Source organism: Natator depressus, chromosome 5, assembly GCF_965152275.1.
Source record: "Natator depressus isolate rNatDep1 chromosome 5, rNatDep2.hap1, whole genome shotgun sequence".
Lineage (NCBI taxonomy): Eukaryota > Metazoa > Chordata > Testudines > Cheloniidae > Natator > Natator depressus.
The window spans coordinates 50,185,985-50,206,753 of record NC_134238.1 but is presented as its reverse complement, the minus strand read 5'-3'; the positions used below and the strand labels follow the sequence as shown (position 1 = coordinate 50,206,753).

The 20,769-nt window shown below is 41.4% G+C and overlaps 1 protein-coding gene across 4 annotated transcripts in view; it reads right to left on the bottom strand.

Annotated features, from left to right (window-relative positions):
• Positions 1-5,902: 5,902 nt before the first annotated feature.
• The window catches only part of FAM151B (family with sequence similarity 151 member B), a 41,005-nt gene continuing 26,138 nt past the window's right edge, over positions 5,903-20,769 (bottom strand). For all 4 annotated transcript variants that reach the window (XM_074952787.1, XM_074952786.1, XM_074952788.1 and 1 more), the window contains 3 exons: positions 13,779-13,996; positions 11,154-11,289; positions 5,903-7,728 (listed from right to left, as the gene is read on the bottom strand). In XM_074952787.1, the coding sequence (XP_074808888.1) occupies positions 7,575-7,728; positions 11,154-11,289; positions 13,779-13,996 (508 nt within the window). In that variant the 3' untranslated portion in view covers positions 5,903-7,574. The remainder of the gene's footprint in view (positions 7,729-11,153; positions 11,290-13,778; positions 13,997-20,769) is intronic.

Sequence of the window (20,769 nt, the reverse complement as noted above, 5' to 3'; positions counted from 1 at the left end):
CTGTAATGTTAGGAAGCTACAAGGATTTAATGAAGCAACGAGTAAGGTACTGTTTAGTGCTCCGGTTCACTTTCAATTAGGAACAAAACAAGGAAGGGAACAGTTTGGCTTGATGAATTTGGATGGTGATGGAATAACTGGTGTTGATATACTTAGGAAGCTTAGAGTAACAGTAGATTTAGTAAATAAGGTGTTATGGAAGATACCTTTTGATAGAATTAGAACTATAGATCAAACAATAGTCACAGAAGCAGGGTATAGGTTAGCTACTATTAAGGCAGCAGAAGAAATAAAATGGCCTGATTGGCCAGCAGAAGTTTTACAAATTGCACAAAAGCATAAAGAGGTCTGGGCTACTAATAAGGCAGAATGTGGAAAAACTGAAGCAGAGGTATTGATTAATGGGCCTGATCCCCTACTGCAAAGACAATATTAATATCCTAAGGAAGCGGAACCTAGTTTAATGAAGACTATTCAAGGACTTTTGGAGCAGGGAGTTATAGTTGAACAACAGAACATAAATAATGCTGCTATTTGGCCAGTTCTAACAGCGGATGGTAAAACTTGGAGGTTAACTATCAATCTTAGACTCCTCAATAATGTAACTCCAATGATTGCTCCCGCAGTAGCAAAGTATCCTGAAGTGATTGCTTCCATTATGGGAGAAGCACGGTGGTTTACTGTCCTGGATCTCGCAAATGCGTTCTTTGCCATACCTTTACATCCAGACTTCTGGTATAAATTTGCATTTACATTTCAGGGATGACAGTTCTGTTTCACTAGAAATCCCCAGGGTTTTCATAACTCACCAGCTGTTTGTCATATGCATGTGAATAAAATGTGGGATAAAATGCCGAATAAGGATAACATCATATCCTATGTAGATGATATCCTTATCAGTACAAAAACTAAGGAAGAGAATTGAGAAATATTGGATCAAGAATTACAAAAGCTAAGGGAAACAGGGTTCAAGGTTAGTCCTGAAAAAGGTCAAATATGCCAGCAACAAGTTAATTACTTGGTTTAACATTAGGACAGAAGGGATGAACACAAGATAATCAAAGGACAGAATTATTGCAAAAGTTACCAGCCCCAACAGATGTGTCTACTTTAAGGTTATTCTTGGGGATGACTAATTTCTCAAGAGATTGTATAGAAAACTATGCAGAAAAAGCTAGCCCATTGTATCAGTTGTTAACATAAGAACATACATAAGACTATAAGAATGGCCATCCTGGGTCAGACCAAAGGTCCATCCAGCCCAGTACCCTGTCTACCAACAACGGCCAATGCCAGGTGCCCCAGAGGGAGCGAACCTAACAGGTAATGATCTAGTGATCTCTCTCCTGCCATCCATCTCTGACAAACAGAGGCTAGGGACACCATTCCTTACCCATCCTGGCTAATAGCCATTAATGGACTTAACCTCCATGAATTTATCCAGTTCTCTTTTAAACCCTGTTATATAGTCCTAGCCTTCACAACCTCCTCAGGCAAGGAGTTCCACAGGTTGACCGTGAGCTGAGTGAAGAACTTCCTTTTATTTGTTTTACACCTGCTACCCATTAATTTTATTTGGTGGTCCCTAGTTCTTATATTATGGGAACAAGTAAATAACTTTTCCTTATTCACTTTCTCCACACCACTCATGATTTTATACACCCCTATCACATCGCCCCTTAGTCTCCTCTTTTCCAAGCTGAAAAGTCCTAGCCTCGATCATCTCTCCTCATATGGGACCTGTTCCAAACCTCTAATCATTTTAGTTGCCCTTTTCTGAACCTTTTCTAATGCCAGTATATCTTTTTTAAGATGAGGGGACCACATCTGTACGCAGTATTCAGGATGTGGGCGTACCATGGATTTATATAAGGGCAATAAGATATTCTCCATCTTATTCTCTATCCCTTTTTTAATTATTCCTAACATCCCATTTGCTTTTTTGACTGCCACTGCACACTGCTTGGATGTCTTCAGAGAACTATCCACGATGACTCCAAGATCTTTCTCCTGATTAGTTGTAGCTAAATTAGCTCCCATCACATTTTATGTATAGTTGGGGTTATTCTTCCAATGTGCATTACTTTACATTTATCCACATTAAATTTTATTTGCCATTTTGTTGCCCTTAGTTTTGTGAGATCTTTTTGAAGTTCTTCACAGTCTGCTTTGGTCTTAACTATCTTGAGCAGTTTAGTATCACCTGCAAACTTTGCCACCTCGCTGTTTACCCCTTTCTCCAGATCGTTTATGAATAGGTTGAATAGGATTGGTCCTAGAACTGACCTTTGGGGAACACCACTAGTTACCCTTCTCCATTCTGAAAATTTACCATTTATTCCTACCCTTTGTTCCCTGTCTTTTAACCAGTTCTCAATCCATGAAAGGATCTTTCCTCTTATCCCATGACAACTTAATTTATTTAAGAGCCTTTGGTGAGGGACCTTGTCAAAAGGCTTTCTGAAAATCTAAGTACACTATGTCCACTGGATCCCTCTTGTCCACATGTTTGTTGACCCCCTTAAAGAACTCTAATGGATTAGTAAGACATGATCTCCCTTTACAGAAACCATGTTGACTTTTACGCAACAATTTATGTTCTTCTATGCGTCTGACAATTTTATTCTTTACTATTGTTTCAACTAGTTTGCCCGGTACTGACGTTAGACTTACTGGTCTGTAATTGCCAGGATCACCTCTAGAGCCCTTCTTAAATACTGGCGTTACATTAGCTATCTTCCAGTCATTGGGTACAGTAGCTGATTTAAAGGACAGGTTACAAAGCATAGTTAATAGTTCTGCAATTTGACATGCGAATTCTTTCAGAACTCTTGGTGAATGCCATCTGGTCCCGGTGACTTGTTACCGCTAAGTTTCTCAATTAATTCCAAAACCTCCTCTAGTGTCACTTCAATCTGTGACAATTCCTCAGATTTGTCACCTACAAAAGACAGCTCAGGTTTGGGAATCTCCCTAACATTCTCAGCCGTGAAGACTGAAGCAAAGAATTCGTTTGGTTTCTCCATGATTACTTTATCGTCTTTAAGTGCTCCTTTTCTATCTCAATCATCCAGGGGCCCCATTGGTTGTTTAGCAGGTTTCCTGCTTCTGATGTACTTAAAAAACATTTTATTACCTTTTGAGTTTTTGGCTAGCTGTTCTTCAAACTCCTTTTTGGCTTTTCTTATTATATTTTTACATTTAATTTGGCAGTATTTATGCTTTTTCTTTACCTCACTAGGATTTGACTTCACTTTTTAAAGGATGCCTTTTTATCTCTCACTGCTTCTTTTACATGGTTGTTAAGCCATGGTGGCTCTTTTTTAGTTCTTTTACCGTGTTTTTTAATTTGGGGTATACATTTAAGTTGAGCCTCTATTATGGTGTCTTTGAAAAGTGTCCATGCAGCTTGCAGGGATTTCACTCTAGTCACTGCACCTTTTAATTTCTGTTTAACTAACCTCCTCATTTTTGCATAGTTCCCCTTTCTAAATTAAATGCCACAGTGTTGGGCTGTTGAGGTGTTCTTCCCATCACAGGAATGTTAAATGTTATTATATTACGGTCACTATTTCCAAGCGGTCCTGTTATAGTTACCTCTTGGACCAGATCCTGCGCTCTACTCAGGAGTAGATCGAGAATTGCATCTCCTCTTGTGGGTTCCTGTACCAGCTGCTCCAAGAAGCAGTCATTTAAAGTATTGAGAAATTTTGTCTCTGCATTTCGTCCTGAGGTGACATGTACCAATCAATATGGGGATAACTGAAATTCCCCACTATTATTGAGTTTTTTATTTTGACAGCCTCTCTAATCTCCCTTAGCATTTCATCATCACTATCACTGTCCTGGTCAGGTGGTCAATAATAGATCCCTACTGTTATATTCTTATTAGAGCATGGAATTACTATCCACAGAGATTCTATGGAACATGTGGATTCATTTAAGATTTTTATTTCATTTGATTCGACATTTTCTTTCGCATACAGTGCCACTCTCCCCATCCAGCCACACACATGACCTGTTCTGTCCTTCTGATATATTTTGTACCCCGGAATGATTGTGTCCCATTGATTGTCCTCACTCCACCAGGTTTCTGTGATGCCTATTATATCAATATCCTCCTTTAACACGAGGCACTCTAGTTCACCCATCTTATTATTTTAGACTTGTAGCATTTGTGTACAAGCACTTTAAGAACTTGTCACTGTTTATTTTTCTGCCCTTTTCTGATGTGTCAGATTCTTTATACGAATGTTTCTTGTCTGATCTGGCACATACCTTGTCCTCTTTCATCCTCTCCTCCTGACTAAAACCTAGAGAATCTCTATCAATAGACTCTCCTCTAAGAGAAGTCTCTGTCCAATCCATGTGCGCCTCTGAAGCAATCAGCTTTCCCCCATCTCTTAGTTTAAAAACTGCTCTGCAACCTTTTTAATGTTAAGTGCCAGCAGTCTGGATCCACTTTGGTTTAGGTGGAGCCCCATCCTTTCTGTATAGGCTTCCCCTATCCCAAAAGTTTCCCCAGTTCCTAATAAATCTAACCCCCTCCTCTCTACACTATCGTCTCATCCACTCATTGAGACTCTGAAGCTCTGCCTGCCTACCTGGCCCTGCGCGTGGAACTGGTAGCATTTCTGAGAATGCCACCATAGAGGTCCTGGATTTCAGTCTCTTTCCTAGCAGCCTAAATTTGGCCTCCAGGACTTCTCTCCTACCCTTCCCTGTATCATTGGTACCTACATGTACCACAACCACTGGCTTCTCCCCAGCACTACACATAAGTCTATCTAGATGCCTCGAGAGATCCGCAACCTTTGCACCAAGCAGGCAAGTCACCATACAGTTCTCCCAGTCATCACAAACCCAGCTATCTATGTTTCTAATGATCAAATCTCCCATTACTAACACCTGCCTTTTCCTAATGACTGGAGTTCCCTCCCCCGGAGAGGAAACCTCAGTGCGAGAGGATACCCCAACATCATCTGGAAGGAGGGTCCCAACTGTGGGAAGGTTTCCCTCTGTTCCCGTTGACTGCTCTCCTTCTCTGAGCCTTTCATCCTCCTTAACAGTGCAGGGGCTGTCTGACTGGAAGTGGGACAAATCTACAGTGTCCCGGAAAGGCTCATCAACATACCTCTCTGCCTCCCTTAGCTCGTCCAGTTCCGCCACCAGTTAAGGAAAGGTAAGAAATGGGAATGGGGATTGGAACAGCAGGAAGCGTTCACTCAGCTTAAAAAGGCATTAGCACAAGCCCCAGCCTTGGTATATCCAAAAGTAGGACAGCCTTTTGTATTACAATTGGCTACTACAAATGCTGGAATGAGTGCTATCTTAAGCCAAGACCACGGTACAGGTCTTTGACCTCTGGTGTATGCTTCTAAGACTCTAGATGGAGTAGAACAAGGATTTATTCCTTATGAAAAAGAGGTATTGGCATTAGTTTGGGCTTTGCAACATTGGGAATATCTAGTAGGACTATCCCCAATACTTTTGAAAACGTCCCATTCACCTCTAAAATACATGCTGACAGGGAAAATTAATGATGGGCATGTTTCCAATCCTAGGTTAACAAAATGGATACTAGCCTTGTTAAATAAAAATATAGCCATGGAAAAGATTCCAAGTCTATCTCCAGTCTCTTTTGGTCTCCTAATAGAAGCAGAACAACATGAATGTTCTTTACCAGAAATTCCCACGAAGCACCTATACTATTCCGAGGTGGAGCAATTCTAAGCGAAATCATGGATAAAGTAGTTGTAGTTTGGTTTTTGGATGAAAGAAAATATGACGATGATTATATAAAATATGGCTGTGATGTTGCACTCTATGATTTTATGAAAATATGCTAATGAGTGTGAATATAATGTAACTGGAATATGTTTCATGCAAAACGTCTCTTGTAAGGTGTCATTACAAAGCTTATAATCTACTGAGTGTGGTCATCCTATTTGTATAAATGCATCACTCTTGTATCTGAAACTATAAATATGAAATATAACTCTCAGGGCCTATTGTAATTATGCAAAGTGTGGGCCATTAATGGTGGTTTGGAATCTTGATGGCTCCCATCAGCCAGGACAATTGACTCTGTTTGCAGACAGGCTTTCCTGTGAGTCAGGCTGGGAGGAATAAAGGCTTGGAGTCTCACAGGACATGTAACCATGTCACCTGGTACTGAAATCCATCTTAAACCTGGTGCTTTTCCATTTAGAAGGGGGTGGGGGAGCAGAAAGACAAAAGATTCCTGCCTTTTGCCAAAGCCATATAAGGGGGTGGAACAGAACAAAGGGGGCTGCAAACATAAGAAATCTCCTAGCTACCACCTGAGCTGGAACAAGGGCTTTACCAGGGGAAAGGATTGTGCCCAGACTAGGAAGGCATCCAGTCTGTGATAGAAGCTTATTGAAACATCTGAGGGTGAGGTTTTAGCTGTATTCAGTTTTCTTACTGTATTAGGCATAGACTTGCGTGTTTTATTTTATTTTGTTTGGTAATTCACTTTGTTCTGTCTGGTATTACTTGGAACCACTTCAATCCTACGTGTTGTATATAATAAAATTACTTTTTACTTATTATTTAAAGCAGAGTATGTATTAATACCTGTGGGGGGCAAACAGCTGTGGCATATCTTTCTATCAGTGTTATAGAGGGCGAACAATTTATGAGTTTACCCTGTATAAACTTTATACAGGGTAAAACGGTTTTATTTGGGGTTTGGACCCCATTGGGAGCTAGGCATCTGAGTGTTAAAGACAGGAACACTTCTTAAGCTGCTTTCAGTTAAGTTCGCAGTTTGTCGGATGTGGTTCAGACCTGGGTCTGGGTTTGTGGCCGGCAAGCGTGTCTGGCACATCCAGGCAGGGTTCTATAGTCCCCAGCTAGCAGGGAAAGCAGGGGCAGAAGTAGTCTTGGCACGTCAGTTGGCAGCCCCAAGGGGGTTTCTGTGATCCAACCCGTGACAATGGCTTTACGTGCACTGGTGATCAAGAACGTCCAAAACCACTGTGTGTAATTTGTGGTGATGTTCTAGCAAACAGCAGCCTCAAACCTTCTCTACTTTGGCTCCATTTAAAAACTAGGCATACTGCACAACTTGACAAGCCTGTTGATTTTTTCAAGTGAAAATTAGCTGAGAGGAAAAGTGACATTACCAGTTTTTTATCCAAAGCAAGAACTGATCATGAAAATGCACTTGAATGGTCATACCGCATGAGCTATCGAGTAGCAAAAGTATCAGAAGCTCATACCATAGCAGAGAGCTTGATTGATCCATGTATAAAAGATGTACTTCATTGCATGCTCGAAGAAAAGGCTGCAAAAAGAATTGACATGGTACCTTTGTCCAATAATATGTTGTCACAAAGAATTAATGACGTCCAAATAAGGAACCTGGAGAGCTCATCTAGTCCAGTCCTCTGAGCCGAGGCAGGGCCGTGTATACGTATACCAGCGATACTCAGACCTCAGTTGATCAGGACTTAAATTAGTGATCAATATTACCCAAAAGAGCCACAGCAGTGTGAATTCATTGTTTCATTTACTATTTACAGTGTCAGTGTCTATTTCCTTTATATTCATACTTCCATTCCTATGGCCTTTCTGAATTCAGAGTTTTGTGGTTCCAAAATATCATAATAAACCCTACTTTTATCAAAGTTCTCTCTGAGGTAGAGCAGGTCTTCTATGGAGTACTCATCATGCATTCCTGTCCAAACAGTCAGGCTGTACCTGTATTAACAGAGTTATTAAAAGTCCATATTTTTATCTTAGTACAAAGCATCAGACACATAGAAAGACAGTACTAATAGGCTTCTAAAATAATTAGGACTCTGGTATCTTAATTTCAGATACAATTACATATAAAAAACTAAAGGATGTTAAGGTTGGAAAGTCAAGCAATCAAAAGTTAGGAAATAAGAGAATTTAGGTTGCCTGGGAACTATTAATTCAGCATCCTTGTGCCTGTGTATTATGATGCAGTCTTTAATTACATGATCACATTCTATTTTTTCCCATAGGATCACAAGATAGATGATGCTCAATGGTAGCTATTCACTATTTCTTTTTGTTCACACCATTCTATCCCTGCCTCTCCGATGCTAAACAATTCATTTAAACCATACGCTTCATAGGTGGTCACTGATTGTGTTCCCGCAGTTTCTGGATGTTCACCTTGAGATATCTGGGGCCATATTTGCCATAATGCTGAATACTCATTGAGACAACTGAAGTCAATTGGAGCTATGCACTAAAACATATAAAGTACTATAAAATGCTAAGTACTCTGAAAAAAAAAATCAGGTTCTAGGTTTCTCAAATTGGGTACCCCAAATTAGTTGACACTTTACAATTTTGCCCTTGATCTCTAGGTTTCAGATCCTCCTCTGCAAATGGGGATAACACCACCATCTTATCTCACAAAGGTGTGATAAAGATAAATTTGTTAAAGTTTGTGAACTACTCAAACTATGGTAAGAGCTATAAGAAAAGACCAAGAGGAAGTTAACAATTCTGTATTCAGCGCAGTGTTTCAACAGAGTATAGTAAATAAGGCCCTAGCCACACACTGAATAGTGAGCGTACAAAAAAGATATTGAACAGCTACCCATTCAGTGAGCACCATCCATCATGTCCACTGAATAAAGAGGTCCTACAGGAAAAAGTAGTATGTGATCATGTAGTTAAAGACTATATCATAATGCTCATGCACAAGGAGAATGACTTAAGATTCCACCTTAATACTGGCATTTCCTAATTTTGAGTGCTTTATTTTGCATGTTTACTGTTCTTTTAATATAGTTATTTTGTATATAATGTCCTGAGTGTTTAAAAAGCAACCTGAAAAAATGAATTCTATTAAGAACAACCATATTGACTCCTGAATTGGTCATGGGCAGGGTTGGAACCTTTACATCCACAGCACAAACCTTTACTACTTAAGCTAACAGAGTAACTGTTAATGGTAATAGGTTGTTATTAGGGCTGTCGATTAATCGCAGTTAACTCACATGATTAACTCAAAAAAATTAATCATAATTAAAAAAATTAATCGTGATTAATTGCAGTTTTAATTGCACTGTTAAACAATAGAATACCAATTGAAATTTATTAAATATTTATGGATTTTTTTTACATTTTCAAATACATTGATTTCAATTACAACACAGAATACAAAGTGTGCACTGCTCAATTTACATTATTATTTTTATTACAAATATTGCACTGCAAAAATGTTAAACAAAAGAAACAGTATTTTTCAATTCACCTCATACAAGTACTATAGTGCAATCTCTTTATTGTGAAAGTGCAACTTACAAATGTAGATTTTTTTGTTAAATAACTGCACTCAAAAACAAAACAATGCAAAACTTCAGAGCCTACAAGTCCACTCAGTCCTACTTCTTGTTCAGCCAATCACTAAGACAAACAAGTTTGTTTACATTTAGAGGATATAATACTGCCCTCTTCTTATTTACAATGTGACCAGAAAGTGAGAACAGGCATTCACATGGGACTATTGTAGTCGGCATTGCAAAGTATTTATGTGCCAGATAGCTAAACATTCATATGCCCCTTCATGCTTCAGCCACCGTTCCAGAGGCCATGCTTCCATGACACTAGTTAAAAAAAATAATGTGTTAATTACATATGAGACTGAACTCCCTTGGGGGAGAACTGTATGTCTCCAGCTCTATTTTACCAGCATTCTGCCATATATTTCATGTTATAGTAGTCCCAGATGATGACTCAGCACATGGTGTTCATTTTAAGAACACTTTTGCTGCAGATTTGACAAAACGCAATGTACCAACGAAGGTACCAATGTGAGATTTCTAAAGATAGCTACAGCACTCGACCCAAGATTTAAGAATCTGAAGTGTCTTCCAAAATCTGAGAGGGATGAGGTGCGGAGCATGCTTTCAGAAGTCTCAAAAGAGCAACACTCTGATGTGAAAACTACAACACCTGAATCACCAAAAAAAGAAAATCAACCTTCTGCTGGTGGCATCTGACTCAGATGATGAAAATGAACATGCGTCGGTCCACACTGCTTTGGATTGTTATTGAGCAGAACCCATCATCAGCATGGACGCATGTCCCCTGGAACGGTGGTTGAAGCATGAAGGGGCATATGAATCGTTAGCACACCTGGCACGTAAATAATGCTGGCTACAACAGTGCCATGAGAACATTTGTTCTCACTTTCAGGTGACATTATGAACAAGAAGTGGGCAGCATTCTCTCCTGCAAATGTAAACTAACTTGTCTGTCTGTGAGATTGGCTGAACAAGAAATAGGACTGAGTGGACTTGTAGGCTCTAAAGTTTTACATTGTTTTATTTTTGAATTCAGTTATTTTTTGCACATTATTCTAGATTTGTAAGTTCAACTTTGATGATAAAGAGATTGCACTACCGTACTTGTATTAGGTGAACTGAAACATACTATTTCTTTTGTTTTTACAGTAAAAATATTTCATGAAATATACATCACACTTATTTTTACTATATAATTATAAAATAAATCAATTGGAATATATCTGATATCAACTTGATCGAGTGACAAGGACTGCTGAATGGAACTCCTTCCAGGATTTCATGAAATACATGTAATATATTGTATTCATTTCATGAAATGTAAACACTGAATCTAATACAAAGTATATACAAAATGCAACTGTTTAAATTGGTTTGAATTGATTCCAAATTGAGAGATTAAACTATTCAGTCTATTTGACTACATTTGAGTTGAGAAGTCTTTATGATGGAACTTAGTGCAATGTTTCAAGGCTTTGCAGATTCAGTTATGAAATAATTTAAAAAATAAGCTTAGTAGAATTTTAATATTTTGCGCACACATAAACTGCCCCACTTTATTACAGCAGACAGAATATCTTTAGTCCATATATTTTATGGGGGAAATTCCCACTTAAAAAAATCATTTCAGTTTGCTCTTTTATTGATAATGTAGTAGCTATCTTGAATGCAAATTAATACATATGACAAATCAAATTTTAAAACTGAGGAATTTTTTTTTTAAAAAAAAGCTTTTTAATATGGTTTGTAACAGGTGTGCACATAATAAGTGTGTAACATCTGACTACTATCTGCCTTTATCATGCAAATGATTAAACAAGAAGTCCTCAAACTTACCTGTTTGACTTTTGCAATAACCAGAGCAACTCAGATTTTGACTGTCGTACCAAAGCTGCTCTAACAGGGAACGTTACAGGCTGAGTAAGTGCGTCACATATCTGAGCCATCTCTTTCACCATTGCCCAACTGTATCCTATTGGAAAGATCATTTGATGCAGTATTAAGAAACTCTCCACATTCCTATCAGAATATAAAGGTATCATGATTTATAAAATAGTTAGATTTAAAATATACCACTGTTCCATACTGTTGACATGTGGATTTTGTGAAAATCTACTATTTCTAAAAATGAAATTGAACAAAACATGCCTATGAACAAAAATGAAACTGACTACTCATTTTCACTGTCCAAGTTCAGAAAAATGCCAGAAGTAAATATCAGCATAAATAGTGAAAAATAAATTATACGGTATTTGTAAATTCTGTATTTCAGTTACTTAAGTGTTATCTGTAATATTTTCAAAGAAATATTAGTTATGGAAATCACTGGGAGTTCTGCCATTGACTTCAATTGAGATATGGTTTTTAACATAACAGTGACCCTTTAAAAATAAAAGGAGTACTTGTGGCACCTTAGAGACTAACAAATTTATTTGAGCATAAGCTTTCGTGAGCTACAGCTCACTTGAAAGAATAAGAAAAAAGGTAATTTTAAGAATATTTCAGAAAGAATAAAAGAAACAACTGACATCGTTTTAAGTTATAGAGAAATGAGGTGGCTAAAAATATTTTAGTTAGGGCTTGGAGAAAATATGTTTAAAAGCAAGCAATTTAACACAGTTTAAAAATTGCTTGCTTTTAACATCTATTTTTGCAAGCTTCAAAGCTAGTAAAAAAAATTTTTAATTTGTTCTTTCATTCAATGTAATGGAAAGTGTCAGGTAACCTTAACTACAGGCATTGCTATCTCTGCCATCTATAACATCACAGTGGTAAAAACACTAGTGGCCAGCAGTATCTTGTCTACACCAGTGCTCCCACTGCTGCTGTTACTGGTGAAGCTGCACCAGTGTTAGAGTAGTGCAAACTTTTGGGGGAAAAGATTAATGTAGGTCCAGCCTATACGTAGAACTGTGATTTAATACGCAGGTAATAACCACTTCAAATATCCAGTTACAATTAGTGCAGTTACACTGTGTCCATACAATCACATTTTGCACAGCAGCCACACATCAAATGTATTTGTACATTCACATCTGTCACACTGTTTTCCTCTGTTTGTATGAAGGCACTCTGGGGAAAAAACTGGGCTGATATCACATAGTATCCCAGCCAAGAATTAAATGCCCAGGTAACTTTATCCACAGAGTACCAACATCACCACTTGGGTTAATGCACTCTGGGATGTTGTACTGCAGAGAGAGCTGGGAGAAAGGAGGACCAGACAGCCCTGTTACCCAAACATGATTAGCTGCTCCTGCCTAAAACAACACAACAGTGTTACAACCTGATTACAGGAAGACAAAAACCAACTTAGGCTGCCAGCAAGGGCAATACATAATTAACTGTCACCTTATCTAACATTCCTCTTACTTAAATACTACGCCAGCCTCTTCTGAAAACAAAGTTACATGAAAATCATGAAATATCTCCTCAAAAGCAGAAACAATCAGTTGGAATCTATGCGTCCAGTACTAGTTATGTTGTACCAACCACCTGTACATGTGTGAAGTTTTAAACTAGCAATTGTCAGAATGAAATTTTATATCTTTAATGCCTTTGGCTGCTAAGTATTGTTTTTGCTGTCTTTTACCAGTGCACACATCATAAGCCTTCCATTTCCGTTTCTTAGCTTATAAAAGTCTTCATACAATCTCTTTGATGGAAAGGCCATTTTGATGTGAAAATGCAACAGTTGCAATCATAGAAGATCAGCTGTTTTTTTATATTATAAAGTGAGGTAAGAGTGAAACAAAAGCTCCTGTCTGAGTAATAACATATTGCATAAAATGAAGTGAACTGTAATTAAATATTTAAACTTGTATTACACTTCCTTGGACAGTCAGGTTTGTTTTCACTTTTTAAAATTTCACTTTTTAAAAATTCATGGATAATCAGCATGCAGAAGTGAACATGGCCTGATTTACAAAACCCTTGCAAAGAATTCAGCTTCACAAATTTAAAAAAAAATACAGTAGGACATATGAAGGATCTTGTTTGAACTAACAAACTGTCTTAAACCATCTCATTGTCCTTAATTATTGCAGAAGTCTGAACAAGGATTAATTTAATAGAACATTCATACTAAGGGCCTGATCTTGCAGTAATTCAGTGGAAGTTTTGCCCAAGATGGGACTGAAATATTGACAGCTGGAAGGACTGACAGCAGCACTGTAAAAGCCCTGATATCTAAGGAACAGGTTAAAAAAATAAATACAGTTAACTTCAGTAACAGAAATATAGTGGATCTATATATGTTCATAAACCCTATTTTCCAATTCTATACTAAGCTGCAAAATGACATACATTTAATAAAATTATTGTCTTTTAGTCTATTTTATTTATATTAATTACATTTTAAAAAAACTGACACAGATGTATGCAAAAGAAATTGCATCTATGTAATTGAGGCAAATGTGGAGCAACCTCAAGCCTTGCAGCGTGTAAATCTTCCATCTTTACCTTTATTGCATTGTTGAGGCTGCCACCCAGTTGTCCAGCCCAACGATAAGGTCACATCCGGGCAGAATGAAGTTACAGTGTCTAGAAATCTTTTTGCATCCACGACAGTGTTACTTCCATTAGGTCCAGGGAGAATGTCTGCATTAATCCAGACAGGTCGCCTCAGATGCAACTTTATGCCTTCAAGAAGCATCATAGAGGGCTTCACTGCTGCTAGACTGTAAAGATAAACACACTATCAGCAAGACAACAGATTCCTAGTGATATGATGGGAAAAAAATACAATACACACACACTCTATTGAAACTGTTTCCACAAGCTAGGGCTAGTTCAGGCAATGCTGTTAATCAGCTGCTGGGGACCCCCTGTTTATGAGGCCCCATCCCAATCATATCCAGATTACAAAGCTCATGTGGGTAAAGTTTATGCCTCACTGTTGCATCATATGGAGTATGAAATGCTTCATGCTCACTGAGAGCTCTGGGGTGAGTTGCCTGATAAATCAAGATGTCTTCCTCTTCTCTTCATTGTGCCCTGGTTGAGATTCCCACCTTCTCCTGTTTAATAGGACACCTCCATCTACTATTTCCCTGTCTCACTCACAAACACATATACCTACTCTCTTCCTTTCCACACTTGGCATATTTAAGGCAGATGGATGAGAAATGTCACACACAATCTTGGGTACTGCAGCTGGCGGATCTATTTGCTTTGCTTTGCAGTGGCTCCAGATGTCCCTGAACTAATGCTGCTACAAGCTACTGAATGTAAAAGATAAATATCAGGCATCTCAAAATATACTTTAAAAGCTTGCAGATTTCCCTAGACAAAAGGAAAGAAATTTTTTCTCCCCAGAAACACTTCATAGGTGGAGCTTCTGCCTGTCTCTTCCTGTTCTTACCTTAATATGCCAAGCTCTTGGAATTAAGCGGCACATAAGACCCAAACTGATATTATATATCGGAGTGCCTAGGAGCCCTAGTCATGGACCAGCACCCCATTTTGCCACCACCACAGCAGTGTCCAAAACCAGCATAAAAAGTGGGATTATATGGTCAATCATGCTAATGGAGCGGATTAAAAAGATAACCAACAGGAGTATTATGCAAAAGGTTCCTATATATATATATATACTGTACATATCTCTAATACAGGAACAGCTTTATTACTCCTGAGGGAATTCTGCATCACTGCGCATGTGCAGAATTCAAGGCCCCCCGCAGATCTCTTTGCTTACCTGCAGAAAAATGACTTCTGATGGGGAAGCAAAGGGAAGCTGCAAGAGCGGTCATGTGCCCACTCCCTGGCAGTGCAGAGAGGTTGGTTTGGGCACCCTGAGCGGCCGGTAGAGACTTAAATCACCGCCGGGGAGGGGCGGAGGCTGGGTAGTCATGTGTGAAAGAGAGAGAGAGACACTCCGTCCACTCTTGGCGTGCAGGGGCAGTGCTCTGGGGTATTTCTGAAGAAGCAGGTGTGGGGCAGGCTCTGTTCCCTCAGGTGGAGGAGAATGTAGTAGCCTGCCTCCTTAGTGAATTGTTCCCATTGTTTTTAGTGAATCCTCCAGGAGTATAAAACAGGTGTAAAAATTTTAAGGCTCCTTTACATTGCCAGAGTGGTGTAAAGGAGCCTTATTGTAAAGGACAGTAGGGCCTTATAAATGCTTATGGTGCTTTAGTGATTAGAACTGTTCCAAATTTTTGGACTGAAAAAATTTCCTACCAAAATATGCTCCTTTCTGGAGATGGTCAGTAGCATAGGCGCCAACTCCGTGTCTGGAGCACCCACGGGGAAAAATTGGTGGGTGCTCTGCACCCACCGGCAGCTCCCTGCCCCAATCCCCCCCCCAGCCCCAGCTCACCTCCGCTCCGCCTCCTCCCCTGAGCTCGCCACCACTCTGCTTCTCCCCCTAGCTCCCAGTGCTTGCCACACAAAACAGCTGTTTCGTGGCAGCAAGCACTGGGAGGGAGGGGGAAGGAGGGGGAACATGGCGGGCTCCGGGAAGAGGCGGGGCCGGAGCGGGGATTTGGGGAAGGGGTCCAATAGGGGCACGGATGGTGCGCAGTTGGGATGGGGACTTTGGGTAAGGGGTTAAGATGGGGGCCAGGCAGGGGGCAAGCACCCACCGGCGCCTGGAAAAGTTGGTGCCTATGGTCAGTAGCCAGTATAAATTGTGAATTTGAGTCCCCAGCCCTCACTTGTTCTTCAGTTGCCTATGATGTAATACTAAGCATATGACTGCATATATTTGTTGACTAATAATTAGAAGTAAAGGGTCAGTACTAGCTATATTACTAATAGACAGAGGGGGTTTGGGGATTTCCTCCAATGCTCCCCACTCCCATTCTCCATCCATTGTATTTTAGTTTAAATAAATTACCAAGGTAATTGAAACCAGCTGGATTATATCCCATTATTTTGACAAAAATATGCAGAATTTTGCAGAATTTAAAAATATTGTGCGCAGAAGTTTTTGGCACAATATTTCCCCAGGAGTACTTTATCCAAAAGCTGCTGCTCTTTTGGACAGTTTCTCTCATGTTACTCTCCTGGCTGTGCTTGTACTATGTGATTGTATTTTTTAAATGCTTTTATACAATTACATTTTTATACTGCAGCATTATTTTAAAACCTTTTTGTAAAACATTGTATTTGGCTGAAAACTTGTCTTGGAAAAAGAAGAGTGAATTGAAAATGAGTTTTAACAATATTTTTTTTTAAAAAACCTACTACACTTTTCCCTTCCTTCCCCGTTTCTGGCTGACACCTACAGAGTCTATATAACAATAAAAGAATTTAGCCTACCCATGTATTCTGTATTTTCATAAACACATGAAATCTGTAAATGTCAAGGTATAGTTTTATTATTAAGGACAAAAGATATAAACTGCAATTTACAACTGTCCTTCAAGTTTTGCATTTCTATTGCACACTTGATCATGCCCTTCTATGTGGCGATTCCACCCCCACATTTTGATTGTAAAAAACAGCTACTGTGCATGCATATTAAGGCACAAGTATAGGGAATTTTCCAATGGAAAATTTCCAGCCATCCTCGTGCGCATGTTCTAAAGGCCTGTTTTTGGCCTGAGGAAGGTTTAGACTGGTCAGAGCCCTGGCCAAAGGAGGGACGAGGTGTCTTTCTAGAGTTTCTATTCCTCCTGCGTGAACTCTCTTGCTTATTTTGAGGCTGGTAACTCCTCAGTGGGGGCTGTGGTCTAAAATGCCTCCGCTAGTTGGCAGGAGTGTGAAGGCCAAGGGACTTTAGGCTGGCCCTAGAGTCCTTGAGGCTGTGCAGGCGGGAGTCAGTCTTTTCTGAAAATAAATTCTGACCCTCAAAGGGGAGGTCCTAGATGGTCTGCTGGACCTCATATGGGAGGCCAGAGACCTGCAGCCAGGAACTCCTCCTCATGGCCACCCCAGTTGCCATGGTGCATGAAGCTGCGTCTGCTGCATTCAAAACTGCTTGCAGAGATGTCCAGGAAATTAGTTTACCCCCCTCTACTAGCACAGAAAACTCTGTGCAAGAGTCTGGAGGCAGGAGTTCGGTAAACTTTGTCAAGGCCCCACATGTATTAAAGTTATATCTGCTGACCACCGCTGGATGGTTAGTGATGCAGAGCTACAACCCCCCTGTCGAGTAAACCCTTCTCCCGAAAAAGTCCAACTTTTTGGCCTCTCGACTTTTCGGGGAGGACCCCTGGTAGCCCTGGTGCTCACGTTGGTTGGCCACGTCCACTACTAGGGAGTCTAGTGGGGGGTGCTTATAGAGGTGTTCGTACCCCCTTGAGGGGACAAAGTATCTCCGCTCAGACCTTTTCGCAGTGAGCGGCAATGAGGACAGGGTCTACCACAGTATGTTGGTGGCTTCGCTAATGGTTTTGATCAGCGGCAGCACGATATGGGATGGCCCAGGAGGGGAAAGGATATCGACTATTGGGTCGGTCTCCTCCACCTCCCCCTCTATTTTAATATTGAGGTTCTGAGCCACCCACCTCAGCAGCTGCTGTAAGACCCTGCTGTCCTCCAGGGCTGGGGCAGTTGATGTGGTGGCCACTGCCTCATCAGGTATGCAGGTCAGCTGGGTCACCGTCAAAATCTCTGGTGTCGAAGGTGTGGGCGGTGTCCCGAAGGACACCGAGACCATCGATGCCGATCTGGAACTGTAGCTCTGCCCTTGGCTTTGATGATAAGCCCAGGGCATCCAGAATAGCCACTAAGGAACTTGCCATGGTGCCGGGTAGGAGTGGCGGTCTTGGCAGGAGCGGGACCTCCTACTGGAGCACGACTCTGCTTACGACTCCGAGGCCTCCAACTCGGATGGGTGCCGCAAACTGGGGGACCAGAGCAGCTCCTCCACGAGGGTGGCCAGTGCCAGGGAGTGATGCACTGGGGATGATGCAGGCATCGCCATCGGATTGCACTGGTGCCCGAACCAGTGCCAGCGACCTCTCCTGCCTTGGAGGGGAGGCTGGTGCCATAAGTACCAGAAGGTCTGATGCAGCCTCGAATGCCTCCAGCATGGAGGGGAGCTGCAGGTCTTCTTGGTGGCGGGCTGGCAAGCGATGCGGGTCCGAACTCGACTGGACCCCCCGCTGGGGCAGGAGTCGACGTGAGCCGTAGCGGTTGGGCACTGGATGGAGGCTTTCCGACTGCCTGGTCCTTAGACCTGGTCAGGGAATGTCCTCTGTCCGACCTCTTCTTTTAGTGAGGTATCAGGGATTGAGACCAGTGCCTCACAGAGGTCTGGGTCCTGTGCACAGAGCCGTGGTGGTGCCGAGGATCTCTAGAGGAGCCCTTCCTTGGCACTGGCTCATGCATCAAGATGCTTGGAGCTGGCTCCCCCATGCCGGGTTCTGACTGAGGCTGAAGCGCTGCCTCCATAAGTAAAATACAGAGGCGCTGATCTCTGTCCTTTAGGGTCCTAGGGCGGAACTCTCTGCAGATCTTACAACGTTCGCTAAGGTGGCCCTCACCGAGACATTTCAAGCACTAAGTGTGCGGGTCACTTCTGGGCATAGACCTGCCACAGTCTGTACAAGCCTTAAAGTCCGGGGACCCAGGCATAGCCCGGTGCCAGAGGAATGTTGTGGGGGGAGGGAAGCCCCCCAAAGGAAACATATGAATCTATTTACACTAACTATACAAATAAGAACTATACTAGTACTATATACACTAAAAAGGACACTGTGAAGAACACGCGCTTGCCAAGGCAAGAGCAATTGGGAGTTCCAGCTACCTGTAACAAGCGGTAAGAAGGAACTGAAGGGGTGGTGGGTCAGCAGGGCCCTATATTGAGTGCCCAGAGGGCACCCAGGCCGACCTTATAGATACTGCTGGGGCACAAGTCCAGGGGGCACCCAGGCCGACCTTATAGATACTGCTGGGGAAAATCTTCCATCTGTCATGCACGCGGCATGCGCACACCTGATTGGAATTGACATGAACAAGCACTCGAAGAACAGATATTTATAACAATTTATAATACAAGTATTTTTCAGTTTTCCACCCTCAGTACTTCTGAAAATCCAGTACCATATCTCTGAAAATGGGCACCGAGAAAATGAGGAATATACAATACCTCTACCTCTTGAGCTAACAGAGTAACTGGAGAGGATAAAAGCCCACCGTTGCTATGTGGACCATTCACTACAGAGGAATAAGACAAACGCTTTGTCAGTGGTTTCACAGCTATTTGCTGTCAGCAGAAAAATGTAGAAACTGGGAAATCCTCAGGTAGATTCCAAATTCTGAAATGGATTGTTTCTAGTGGTTATTTATGCTTCTACCCTTTATCCCAGCCTCTATGCGTCTCTGTTCGTAGCCAATCTCTCCAAATCCAATTCCACCCCACACTCTCTGTCTATCCACCCCACCACCCCGACTTTTGTGACCTACCCTCTAAGCTCCTATACATCCCCATGACTCCTGCACCCTTCTGCTCCTATCCCCAGGGACCCTCTGCAAGTACCTCCATCCATCCATCCTTATTATACACCCCTCTCCTATTAAATCTCACCCCCCCAAAAATCCCCATTAGCCCCAGAAAACCCTTCCCTACCCTCCTCAAATATTCCCCCTCCTGTACTGAGACCCAGCGCCCCAGCTCCCTCGATCAGTCCCAATGGCCCCTCCCCAACCCCCCTTATATATTTACCCTCCCCCACTGAACCCCAACACGCCATCTAGCCCCTCTCCTCTAGAGGGGTGGGAGGTCCTGAGGTGGGGAGTCGTGTCCTATTGCTGGGTGGGTGGCCCTTTGGAAGGGTGACCAGGCCAAATTTGAATGAGCAGCGCTGCGACCCTGTGGACTGGGTTGCAATGCCCAAAGCAGAGAACTGGCCCCAGCCCCGCAGGACAGGAGCTGCTGCTGCGTGGTCAGTTTTTCATTTTATGTTGTTTTTAAAGGTTCTTTTCCTTTCTGTGTGTTACTTTGCATTTGTGAAATACATGGGGCTTTACCAATCTATATTTGTACCAGGCTAGTTGCCCCTTCGCCTCCATGCTGCCTGAATGCCAGTGAGTTAGGGCCACTTTGAGAGCCCTAGAGAGAAAGTCATCCTGATCTCAGCTCGAGTGCCTGATGCCACAGTGGCCCCTAATAGCCAGAAGGATAAATTGCAGGGAAAATCCTGAGCCTGCATCCCTAGGTGGCATCCCTAGGAAGCATGCTCACTACATCTTTGAATCTTTGAAGAATAACGATAACACTCTCTAACAAATCTTCACTAAGCATGTGCAAACTGCAGTTTCCAAAAGATTACAATTTAACCAAATTTGAGTGGATTTTCACAGGAACAGCAAAAGGCACATCCTTCACATAAAAGCAACCCACTGTTAAATTGCAAATCCATGCTCCAAAGCATAAAGGCATGAGGACTTCTTGAGGAATAGGTGTAAGAATTATTTAACACCTTCTTCTTCCCTAATCTCATTCTCTAAAACAGCTAATTTGTTCTCAAAACAAACAAACAAAAAAACCAGTAGCTTAAGC